At 35.6% G+C, this 12,933-nt stretch overlaps 2 protein-coding genes across 3 annotated transcripts in view; one reads left to right on the forward strand and one right to left on the reverse strand.

Moving 5' to 3' along the window:
- The window catches only part of LOC148949815 (uncharacterized), a 125,032-nt gene that overhangs the window by 19,022 nt on the left and 93,077 nt on the right, over positions 1-12,933 (reverse strand). For both annotated transcript variants that reach the window (XM_089093766.1, XM_089093767.1), the window contains one exon: positions 2,899-3,043. In XM_089093766.1, the coding sequence (XP_088949892.1) occupies positions 2,899-3,043 (145 nt within the window). The remainder of the gene's footprint in view (positions 1-2,898; positions 3,044-12,933) is intronic.
- LOC148949816 (helix-loop-helix protein 2-like) overlaps positions 8,919-12,933 on the forward strand; it is a 50,829-nt gene continuing 46,814 nt past the window's right edge. Inside the window, exon 1 of the mRNA XM_089093768.1 lies at positions 8,919-9,021. The gene's annotated coding sequence lies outside the window, so the exon portion shown is untranslated. The remainder of the gene's footprint in view (positions 9,022-12,933) is intronic.

Genomic DNA, 12,933 nt, shown 5'->3' on the forward strand with positions numbered 1-12,933 from the left:
AGATATTTTTCTTGAAAACGGCTCCATATTCTTTTTTTTTAAATTGGCACCCTGGGTTTTTCTGGCCGGAAAAAAAAACGAACTATAAATGTCACGAGTTTGTGAACAGTCGTTATAATCATATTTTTGGAAAAAAATGATGTGAGTAATGTAGTATTTATATATATTTCAAGACAACAAATTACACAATTTTTACCCCAGGAGTATTCGTATCGTTTTGTTTAGTATTTATGACGGTTGCAAAATTACATAAGATGACAAATGACTCTGAAAAAAGGCATGGAACCAGGAACAACAACAATCGTATTGAATTGCAAAGGAAAACGTTGCACAACGGAATCTGCTGTTAGAAGCCAAAGCAGAATTATAATGGAATGAGTTTTAGCGTGTGTAAGTATGTGATCGATAGACAGACAGTAGGAATTAATAATTAGTATTTATGGCAGGAGCAAAATTACACAAGATGACAAATGGCTCTGAACAGCTAAAGAAAAAGGCATGGAACAAGAAACAGCAACAAATCATTTTCAATTGCAAACGAAAATGTGACTAAAAACTAAAGAATAACAGGATAATTATGCTATCGCATAATTTAGATATTTGAGAAATTGTAATTGAATAAGGAACGTGTTATTTTAGCGTTTCTGAAGGATAAATAGGAAGAAGAAATTGAATTCATGACAGAATTTCGTAATTCAACTGAAATTGCTGATATGTCCCCGTATGACTTGAAACTAAAGTGTAAAACGATGATTATTCCAATGCGTCTTTTAGACATTTCAGAGGGCATATGCATTGGAACATTCCTGGTTGTTAATGAATTATATAACAAAGCAATTAAAGAAAAATATGACGACTGGAGAAAAGCTAGGAAAGAAGTTTTGTTATTTTTGATGTCATGCAAAATTACACATGATTTTCAATGAATCCGAACAGCTAAAGTAAAAGGCATGGAAAAAAGTAGGAGGTAGTGATGCACAAAAAAGCGCAAAGAAGATCTGCGGTTAGAAGACATGTGACGACCAGCATCACAACGAATATATCGAATTGTAAATGAAATCTGCGGTTAGAAGAGAAGCAACAGTGAGAATTGCAACGAGTCCCAGACGAAAACAAATGCTATAAAATAAGTTGATTCTTTGATGAATTAACAGAAAGGAGGAATTTAATTCACGCCAGAATCACTTAACTCAATTGAAATTACTTATTTGACACGTCAAGACTTAAAACTAAAGTTTTAAAGACTTAATTCTTTAAACGAGTAGCTGTTTTTTTATTCATTTATGTGTGTATAATTTTTTTTCTTGAAAACGATTTGCCAAAACGATTGTTAGACCTCGAAACTAGGTTTAGTTCCCAGAAAAATAATCCCAAAAATAATCTCCACCAATGCACAGCCAGGGTCATTTATGAGGGCTGGAGGCCTAAGCTACGGACCTTAACGAACGCAAAGGCAACAAAAATTCAACGAAGCAGTCCTTTTTGTTATAAAAAACATCGTTTTAAGTTTTGATGCTGCTCCTAACTTTCAGTTGATAAACTTGTTTTTTTTTTAATTTAATTTCTGATCTTTTTCTTTAATAATGATGTGAAGTCCGACGCCCCCTTCATAGCGATGTCCCTTCCCCCATGAAAAGATCCTCCCATATAGCCCCCGACCCACCCTCACTCCCCACCTACCAGAAAAAATCCCCCCTGAAAACGTCTGTATACTTCCCAATAACCAATACTATATGTTAACATTGGGTAAAGTTCATAACTTTCAGCTCTCCCCCCGGGGACTTCGGGGAATTAAGTCGTCCTCAAAGACACAATTATCATATTTTCGACCATGCTGAACAAAATGGCTATCTCAAAATTTTGATCGGGTGACTTTGGGGAAAAATGAGCGTGGGATGGGGCCTAGTTGCCCTCCATTTTTTTGGTCACTTAAAAAGGGCACTAGAACTTTTAATTATCGTTCCAATGAGCCCTCCTACGATATTCTAGGACCACTGGATCGATACGATCATCCCTGGGAAAAAAAAAACAAACAAAACAAATAAATACGCATCGGTGACCTTTCTTCTGGCAAAAAATGCAAAATTCCACATTTTTGTAGATAGGTGCTTGAAACTTCTACAGTAGGGTTCTCTTATACGCTGAATATGATGGTGTGGTTTTCATTAAGGTTCTATAATTTTTAAGGGGTCTTTCCCCCTTTTTTCTAAAATCAGCTAAAGTTTCTCAGGCACTTACTTTTAATGGGTTAGAATAAACGAGATGAAACTTATATATTTGAAATTAGCATTTAAATATGTTTTTTTTTAAATATCCATTAGTATCAAAATTCCGTTCTTTAGAGTTTCGGTTACCATTGAGCCGGGTCGCTCCTTACTTACAGTTCGTTACCACGAACTGTTTGACATAGCCTAGCCTATCTTTTGCATACTCGTATTTTCCAAACTATTTTATAATCAATATAAATGGTTAAAAAAATTTATGACAATCCAAATTGAGCTTATTAAAACATTTTCTAGTATTTATGGGCAACTCTGCACTTTCATCGGTCCTGACAGTTTTAAGCTGAATTCGTATTCAACGCGGTACACCATCTCTCTTTTATTAGTTTCTCATGCTCTTAGCAAGCAATGTAACATTACTCAAGATATAAGAAAAGTGACAGAAATTGCATCTATTAGCCTATTAACTTTAGACAGGCCTTCTCATATTTTAGTAAACTAATCATAAACACGTACCCCCTCCAAGGAATTTCTTCCGGGCACTCTTACTGTAGACAGAGCTGATTGATGTTGTTTAGTCACATAATTTATTCCACAGAAGAGTATGGTGGGAGGGTGTACATAATTGACTTTGAACAATTTCTTGTATTAAATAATTAATAAAAATAATGATTACCGTATGTTGAGCTTACGGGCGAGGAAGAGTAGTTTAATCGCACTCTTTCTTCAAATTCCTGAAGCTCCACGTCTTCGCGTTTATGATTCATGTTGCCTCGTCGGACATTGAAATAAAAGTAAGCACTTATCCGTGAATTCCCACACTAAAACAAAAACAATTCTAAAGTTTTGGGACGGTCCAGAGATAACAACAATTTCAAATGCACTCTTTTCTCATAGCAACAAACAAGAACGCAAATTTGTCTCTATAGGCCAAAAATAAAAGAACCGGTTTCATCAAGGTTCTTGATTAACAATATTACCGTTGTTTTTTTGGTTTTTATTTAATTGCGCAAAAAACAACAGAAAAATAAGCTCACATTAAGTTCACATATAGGTATCGTCACCATGTCCCGATAACTATAGAAGAATCCCAGAATTAAGGATCGCCGCCGGGTATCCCAAAAAGTGTTGAAATATCCCAAATTAAAAAAAAACAACAAAATAATAATAAAAAAGTTCCATTCTTGAAAGCCAGTTCCAGTCTTACACATAACTAAAGCGTACCATTTGAAAGATGAAGCTTCATTATTGAGAAAATTTAATTAAAGGACTTTTCTTAAACTGTGATTATACTCAGTTGAAAATAAGGTCATGGTGAAATCTGAAGTATCACTGACCATTTTTTGAGATGAGGAAGAGTGTCACATATTTACGACTGATAGGCTATTTTTACAGGCTGTTTTACGGAGCAAGATCGTGATTTGTGTACAATCGCGGTAAAGTCGGATTGCATCACGTTGGGTGTTTTCAATATTGATATATTGGAAGAATTCACCTGTTATCAATTAAGTATAAAAATATGGCATGTAAATTAAAAAACTGGCATGTAAGTGAAAAACTTGGAAATTTGTTGAGAAAGTGTTGGCTGAAAATGGTATTTTAATCAAGTTGGATTAATAATAATGTCAGGCCCCACACAATGAATATCATCTTCTCATATGAAATTCAATAGAAATTAAATAGCTTTTTAACTTAGGATACTTAAATTAAAATTAGTTGTACGAGCATGTTAAAATCCGTTTAGCACGACTAAATTTGGAAAACTGAAGGATTTTCGTTTGCTACCCTTGCTGAAGCACATTGAACCCTTAAAGTAGCATTGATTAGTTACCTTCAATAATTGAACCTGATGAAGGCATGTACGTACTAGCACGGAAGATAATAGGAAGGTGAAAACAGTCTCACGGTCACATGGAAAGAGATGGGGGCGTGGCTTGCAGCCCCTTCACCCTCTGTTCCCGAATCCTCAAAAGTTTTCCGATCTTTCCTATACTTGCTTGTATTTTCTGTGCCATTTCCCTAATTATTGCGTTTTTTAAAGTTGGGCCCCCTCCCCAACAAATTCTCTTGTACAAGCCTGAACGGGAACAATCCAAATAGACCGAAGCAAGCGTAAACGCAGTACTCACTCAGACTGTAAATCTTTTTTTCGAGGGGAAAAGTAAACTTTCAAATTAACGTAGCATGTTTCCTTTATCTACTATTTTTTTAAACATCTACCAAATGCCTAGAGTATAGATTTGTGCAGAGAAGTTTAATTAACTGATAAGAGGCTTGACTTTTGACAAGGAGGTGGGGCCACGTGTCTGTTTGGTTGAAAGCGATAAGGGGGTCATTTGTCGACAGAAATCAATTTATGCCAGATTTAACTAAGCCCTCGTGGGAAACACAATGCCGAGGAGAAAGCGATCCAGCTTTCCAATTTAAGATCCTAATTGAGAAAAATGGGTGTCTAATCTGAGGAGCCAAAGGGTGAGATTTTGAAGAAAATATGACCGCAAATGTTCGCAGTCAGAAAAAAAAAACGCTGAGAAAATCAAATGACTGATTAATGCAGTAAGTGTTAAAATCAAGAGGTTTGACAATTAGGCGAACGGTTTATACCAGATCCAGACGCAGCCAGGAGAAAGGGGAGATCATAAAGTCGTCTCGGTTTACCAGTAATCTTGTTTGGTGAAGGCAGGGGGTACACTGCTTCCCCACTTTTTTTGTAAAGGAAAACACTAAAAAGCACTAGAAATCGTTTGAATGGTAACTTTTGACTGATATGATGCACAATGCGCCACTCTCTGAGAAATCATGTACACAAGTCGGCGTGAGCTAAGCTTGGCGGAACTGTGCCAAGCGTGGCGAACCAGTGCAGCACATATGGCATTCTGAGATGTACAGCAGGTGGTAGGAAGTCAGAGTCTCCTCGGTGGGGTTGAGAAGGATCTGGCTCCTCACACACTCATTTTAGATTAAAAATATGAAATTTTTAATTACATATTGATTAACTTGTTTTTATATACTATATACCAGAATGATGCGACAGAATTAAGACTAAACACTGCATTTTTATTACAAATAAAATATTTTATTTGAGAATACAACTTCTAAACACTATATAACTGTAAACACAATACAACGGTCTAACTTCTAAACACTGCATAGGCGTGTGAATTAATAAATGACAACATAAAGCATATCTTTTCGAGAGCCCCAATCGCTTTCTCTTCCATGTCACAAACTAGGGTATCTTTTAGGGGTTGCTTCCCCTACCCTTTTTGGTTTTTTCACGTCTCCGGGGAAAATCCACCAATCTTGCCAGCCAAAGGTGGATGTTGCAATGGTTTTTTATTGTATGTGGTACCTATTGAAGCAATAAAAACGGTTTAAAGAATCCAACAACAAGCTATGCTCCCAAAGAGCTCATGTCAGTTGCTCATGTTTCCCACTTCTAGAGTACTTCTAGACCCACTTCTAGAGTCAAAACTCGATATTAGACTAAAATCTGCGTGGTGATGGATAAAGAATTCGGTTAAACGCGGAGTTTTTTTTAGTAAATGAACATTCACAGAGCAATAGTTTTGATGGGTCTAATCTATCTTGTCTCATGACTGGGGGATCGAATTTTATCTCTCAGAGAAAGTTTGGACGAGGAAGGGGGCAAGACCATTTCAAGTTTCTTACACCCCTCTGCTTTCTGGCACATACGCAGGTTGGCCCAAACTCCAAATAGTTTGGCTTTTGGTGTTTCTTGAAGTTGCCTTTCCTCTCTTAAAAATGCCCATTTCGTTTGTGTTCTCTTTACCCTAACAATAAATTGTCAATTTTTTTCAGGAATAACTAAAATCGCTTCAAATCCGATTTTGTTTTATACTTAAATACTGAATATCGAATATCGGTATCTTGTGACAAGAAGGGAGTGTGAATCATTCACAAATTCCTCTTTGAAATACTCAAATAATAATGAGTTACTTTTTTAATTACTTTCAGCCGTTAATTTATTAATAACTTTAAAGGTTCTTAAATTGTGTGGGGGGGGGGGAGGAGAGGGAGCAAAAAATTATTAGGTATCCTTTTACGTTTACAGAAATTCTTCATAAAAGAGAATTTCGTCATTTAATTATGGACAATTTCATTTAGAAAATTTTTACGTTACAACCAATTATAAGATTTTCTCCTAGAATTTTAAGTTGTACAATATATATTTATAAAAAAAAAACTTTCCTCCCCCGTGTTTCCCACAATAAGAGCCAGGGTTCCATGTCCTGACACAGCGTGGCAATAAATAGCGCAAGCTCATTTAGCATACGCTAGAAGATCATACGCACATAATCTTTTAAAGCGCAAAATTTCCGCCATTGAAAGTGCCAATTTCCGAAAGATATTTGATGTGGGTAGACATTCCTATTGCACCGTTTGGTAAAATTGGCACTAGGAGCACTAGGATGCCAATGACAATTGTAATTTGACGGAGTTTTTTATTGTTTAAAATAAATAGAGTTGTGAGAAAGAGTAAAACTTTAGTGTAAAGAGCGAGACACTGAGGAGGGGACAGCCCCTTTCATATACGGAATAATTTCTGTTGTTTTAAGTTTTAATGTCGCTCCTTACTTTCAGTTAAAAAAAACTTCTTTTTTTTATTATTTGATTTATGATACAGAGGCCAGTGAAAATGCAAGGTTTATGATCACTCATTCGTTTTTTTTTGTGTTGCTTCGTCTTATTATTTGCCATAGTAAACATATGAGAAAAGGTAAACAAACCTGCTGGGTCCACAAAGGAAGGCGTCAAAACATCTAACCCTCAGGACCACTAACGTCAGGACATCGACAAAATTCGTCTCAACATCGACAAAAAAAATCCGTCAGAATCACTAACCATCATAACATCTAAAATTTTAAAACTTTAGTTTTTTGGGGTTTAAGGGGGGGAGGTACATAGGTTAGGTTACGTATCTAATATATGCTATGCTTTACCCCACCCCCCTGATGTGAAAAAATATAGCTAAAATTTGTTTCTAAACTATTATATACTTATTACTATTATGTAAACTTATAAAAAAAATTTCGATGTTATGACGGTTAGCGGTTCTGACGGATAGATGTTATGACGTTATAATGGATAATAAGCTGAAGCAAACATTCAAAACGAAAAGTTTTATTAATGTCATGAGTATAATAATTTGAATTAAGCACCGAAAATTACTGACCAGAAACACTTATCACTAGCGGGTTGGATTCGTTTTCCACGTCTAGTCAATTTTCGTCTCCTTGCGAGTAACGGCCAAGCAGCTTTACGCTATTCGCGGTTAATAGAAATAAACAATAGAAAGCCAAGTCGGCTTCGCTTTCCAGCTCGCAAAAAAGTCCTTAAGCAAAACGTTGTTCAGGATACGTTATATACGATCAAAGTCCAAACCATTATGTTTTGATCTAGCTTCATTCAACGTAAGGTTTGATGATCAAACCATCATCAGTCGCAATATTTTAAACTTCAAAGTAACTAAACAAATATAGCACAAAATCAATTTAGTGGTATATTCACCACAAACCCCTGAAGGTGATTTTGAACCAACTTCATATAGCCAACTGTACTTTTAAGACCCGAAAAAGCTGTTGAAGACTCGAAAAAAGCAAATCCAGGTGGGATTCGTTTTCTATGGTCAGTCAATTTTCGTTTTATTGCAAATAACGGTCTAGCAACTTTACGCTATTCGCGGTTAATGGAAGTTAACAATGTTAAGCTAAGCCGGCTTGCCTTTTCGGCTCGCAAAAAATATCTTAAGCCGTTGTTCAGAACAACCAAAATCTAATGTGTGATCTTTTTTGTAAAAAGAATAATTACAACTTATTATTTCTGTATTTAATGTGTAATTGCCGGTATTCAGGAGTAGATCTGATAAGAAACAATATTTCTTCTGTGTTTTGTTTTTTAGTTCACAAGAGAACTAAAATATGGTACTCTGTCCCTTTTTTTTAATTTTTGTTATTAAACCTATTTCGTTTAAAGCCCTAGAAGCAAGTTCCATAGCTCCCCATAGCGTGGGAAAGGAGCGGACTTGTGGTACATAGTTGTACAAATCATTTTACTTGTATAATGGATACTACCAGTTTTGTAACTTAATACACTTAAATCCGTAACTAAAATCTATAGTGACACATGCAGGGCAGATCATCAGACCAGCTATACTCCGCCCCCAGAAGAGAGAGCAAAAAATAAAATGCTGTAATGATCGAAAAAACGACATTTCCAGGTAAAATATAAATCTTTTTTATCCCCTTCCCCTTTATTTAAAAAAAAACATACTATATCATACATCCCGCCCCTCGGAAAATTCCGCCGCACACAAATGTTTTGCCATTTCTTCCTTAAAGCACTTTGATTTAGCAATATATATATATATATATATATATATATATATATATATATATATATATATATATATATATATATATATATATATTATAATATAATTATAATGCAAGGTATATATTATAATACAATTATATGATCATAATTTGACGAAGAAGTCTTCCCAGGAGTGGTGTTCATTCATACACATCGATGCAATTTTAATGGAACATACTTCTAAATTCTAAGCCTTGTTTTTCTTTGCCCACATGACCTAAGACGCAAAATCATCATTATTCAAGAGAATAACCAGTGAAATGACAGCTCCTGGGCGCAGGGTCAAAATAACAATGGAAATGACATTTAAGGTCCGCCCTGAAGCAAAATCATTCTCATGTCAGTTAGCAATCATTGTTGGCTCTAGAAACATTTTTGATACAAGAAAATTTATGCTTATAAGGTGAGCTTTTTCGATTTTTCTTCTGATTTTTTTTCTTCAATTATGGTTACCTAGTCAGTTTTCATTTACTTGGTCGGTACAGACGCAACAGAAAAAGAGAAAAATAGGAGAACTAAAAAATTAGAAATAGATCCTTAAAACAAGCGGAAGAAATTTCATCTTAAGGAAGGAAAAACCCTTCTTTAAAGAAAGAGGTTTTGTTTGCCTGACTTAACATCTTCTAAAATCCATACTTGAAAAAAAATTGCTTCTTTTCCATTAAGATTTACAAAATCAGATTCAATTCAGGGCTTACACTGAAATATGTTGGGCATTTCCCAGCGTTTTCCTACTTACATTAGTTTTCTCAAGGAGAAGTGTTATTCTTCTTTTCAAAAAATTAAGTTTATAATTACAAAATCAGATTAGAAAAAGACTCAGTTTTTTCTTTTTTTATAATTATGATTAACCTGAGATAAAATTTAGTTTTGTTTAAAATTTCCAAAAAACCACACACAAATCAAAACAGCCTTCTCAACAGCAGGAGTTTACTTGCAGGGGGGGGGATGATAAAGCAAATTATGTCAAAATTACATTAAATTCTAGAAAAATCGTACATACCTTCATTTTTCACCGGCAAGCTTTTGCACACACTCCTGAAGTCGGAATGTAGATTAAAATGATTAAATGCTATTTTCTTTTCATAACAGTTATGAAGACATTTGAAGAGTAACCCATAACACTGATAGATACTATACCGTTCATGATAATGAAAGGAAATTGAAGAGTGACTTTTGTTAATAGAAAACAAAACTCTGAAAACGAAATTTAATAACAATCAAGGCCGTACCCGGGATTTTTTTCTGAGGGAGTTTTACTTTAAAAAATCGGGGGGGGGGAAGGGGGGGGGTTACACGAAAAACTTAAAAATCGCATACAAAATTTGTTTATATCCATTTTTGTTACGTTTTTACGAGCCAGACAAACATTTCGGGGGGGGTTCAACCCCCCCCCCTCCTCTGGGTACGGCCTTGATAAAAATATGCATAAAAAAGTCTCCTTTTGTGACTGAGTTATGAGCAATGGAACATGCACAATTTTAGAAAAAGGGAAGAAAAAGAGGGGCTGCCTCCTCTTCAATCCCTCGCTCTTCACGCTAAAGTTTCTAAGTACATTAAAAAAAACTTCTTATTCCAATTAAACGGCCCTTGTGCTTCAAGAGTCGTTCTAAAAGAATTAGGACAAAATCAAACTTTAACGTAGAGAGCAAGGTATTGAGGAGAAGGAAGTCCCCCTCACATACGGAGTAATTTCTGATCTTTTTAATGTTGTTCCTTACTTTGAGTTGGAAAAAAACTTGTTTTTTATGTGATTTCTGACCATTTTTCAAATAATGCCGGAAAATGCACTTCCCTCTTCCATGGAAAGTTCCTCCCACTAAAAATTTCTCCATGGATAGTTCATCCCGTGTAAAACCATCTTGGAAAAATTCCCTTGACAATTCCATCCTCACTAAAAATTCCACCCCCCCCCCCGGGATATTTCCTCGGACAATTCCGTCTGAAAATTCTCCTTAGCCTACTTTTATTTGAAAATAAACTTACGATTTATTGAATTTCTGGTCGTTTTCAAGTCATGCCGAAAATACCCACTCATTGAAATTTTTCCTGGAAATCCCCCTCCCCCACCGACGAAAAGGTTCTCTTGTAAGAAATTCTCCCCCGCCGATGGAAAGGTTCTCGTGCATAAAATTCCTCCATTGAGAATTTCTCCCGCGGAAAATCTCTCCCCTAATGCAGAAAAATAGACAATTCCAACTGCACTGAAAATTTCTACTGAACAATGCCCCGCAAAATCTCCACACTTAAAATTGAGTCGCCAAAGAGAAATTTGGGCAAATAAAAATAATTTCATATAAAATTCTGGAAAATACCACTTCCCGTGTAAAATATCCCCTAGAAGGCTCAGCCCCGAAAACTGCCCTCCCCACGGAAAAATACCTCCCGATGCGTAAAATTCCAAACTGTCCGGAAAAATGTCTGCATACTTCCCAATAAAAAATAATATATGTAATCAATTGAAAAATTTAATAACTTATAGCTTTTTCCCCAAAACCTGTGGAGGGTTTTACAAATAATACATGTAATCAACAAATTTAATAACTTGTAGCCTTATCCCCAAAACCTGTGGAGGGTCATGTCATACTGAGATAGCTATTGGACCTTTCAAATATGCCGAACAAAATCACTACCTCCGGTTTTGATCGAATGAATTTGGAGGAGAAGGGGTGTGGGAGGGGTGATGGTTCCCCCCGAATCTTTTGGGTTACTTAAAGAGGATTCTAGAACTTTTAATTTCTGTTAGAATAATCCCTCTCCCAATCTTCTAGGGCCATTGGTTAGAAATGATCACCCCCTGAAAAAAAAGAAAAAAAAGCGCGCATCCACAATTTTTCTCCTGGCAAAAGATACATAATTCCACATTTTTGCATATGGGAGCATGAAAGCTATACATAAGGGTTCTCTGATATGTTGAACCTGACCGTACAATTTTCATTAAGATAGCTTGACTTTTTGGGGGTGTTTCCTCCCTTTTACAACAATCGCGGAAATTTTTTCAGGCTCGTAGCTTTTGATGGATAATGCTAAACCTAATGAAGTTCATACATTCGAATCAAGATAAAAACGAATTCTTTTGATGCAACTATTGTTATCAATCAATCAATCAATCAATTTATTAATACTAAAAACAAAACAATTACAAACTTAAAGTTTATACACGCCCAAGAAGCTCAGCTTGTAAAATCCAAATCAAAATCCCATTATTTAGAATTTCGGTTACTCTTGAGCTGAGTCACTCCTTACTTACAACTATTATCAATGGCCATGAAGTATGTAAAATTATACACAAACTGTAAGGGGGGGATGAGGTATCCTTAGATTATTTTGGACACGCCTTAACTTCCAAAATTGCAAAATTCCCCCCCAGAGTTCCTAATTTGTTAACGTTACATTTGGATTAACATCGGAGACTGAGGGATTTTACACCATAGCATTTCTTTAGGGGAGGGGGTATGTTTGGACTAATCGGGAATTTTCTTTGTGAGAGGTGACAACTTCCTTCTGATAGTAGGAATGATAGATAAAGCATTAAAGGATTGTGATACGAGAGCTACCGATGGGATGCAAAGCAAATACACCTAAATGTACTTTTATTTCACAAAACCATCGTTTCACAAAACTTAAACTTAAAATAAAGACTGGAGGGGGGTTCTCCCCGACGTTTAGTATAACCCTGAGTATTAAATTCAAAACAAATAGAAAAAAACAGAAAAGGTGGTCAAAAGGCATAATCCTAGGTAGCATAATTATTAGCGATGCATAAGTAAAGAGCGATGTGCTTCAATGCATTATTCATCATCATTATTATTTTTTTTACCAGGCAAATCCGTACGGAAGGAGTTGTCGTAAATTTTTTTAAAGAGGCACATTCAATTGGAAATTAACAGTTCTATTAGCCTTTTAAGGATCCATAGTGATTGGAGGGTGATCAGCCATCCTCTAATGCTCTTGTTTTTAGCTCCCATCCGTCAGCCCCCAAAGATATCTGATCAAAATTTTGAGCAATTATTTTTCCAGAATGGTCCTAAGATTCAGTAACTATACCTCCAGAGAGGACATGACCCCCACAACCCCTGGGATAAAGGCTGTAAATTACTCAAGTCATCCATTATTATATATAGGTTCTACTACTGGGAAGGGAGATATGTTGAATCTGGGTTTCTGAAAAGTTTAAGGGTACTAAGTTGAAACTTTTAGGTAATGTTATGTAGGATATAGAACTAAATCAAAAGACAATATTAGCATTCAGGTTGTCAAAAGGCGTATCTGCAATATCTCAGGAACAGCTAAGACTTCTGAGGTGAAACTTTCA

The sequence above is a fragment of the Artemia sp. Qi Xiang Cuo genome, chromosome 8, assembly GCF_049724085.1.
Source record: "Artemia sp. Qi Xiang Cuo chromosome 8, ASM4972408v1, whole genome shotgun sequence".
Lineage (NCBI taxonomy): Eukaryota > Metazoa > Arthropoda > Branchiopoda > Anostraca > Artemiidae > Artemia > Artemia sp. Qi Xiang Cuo.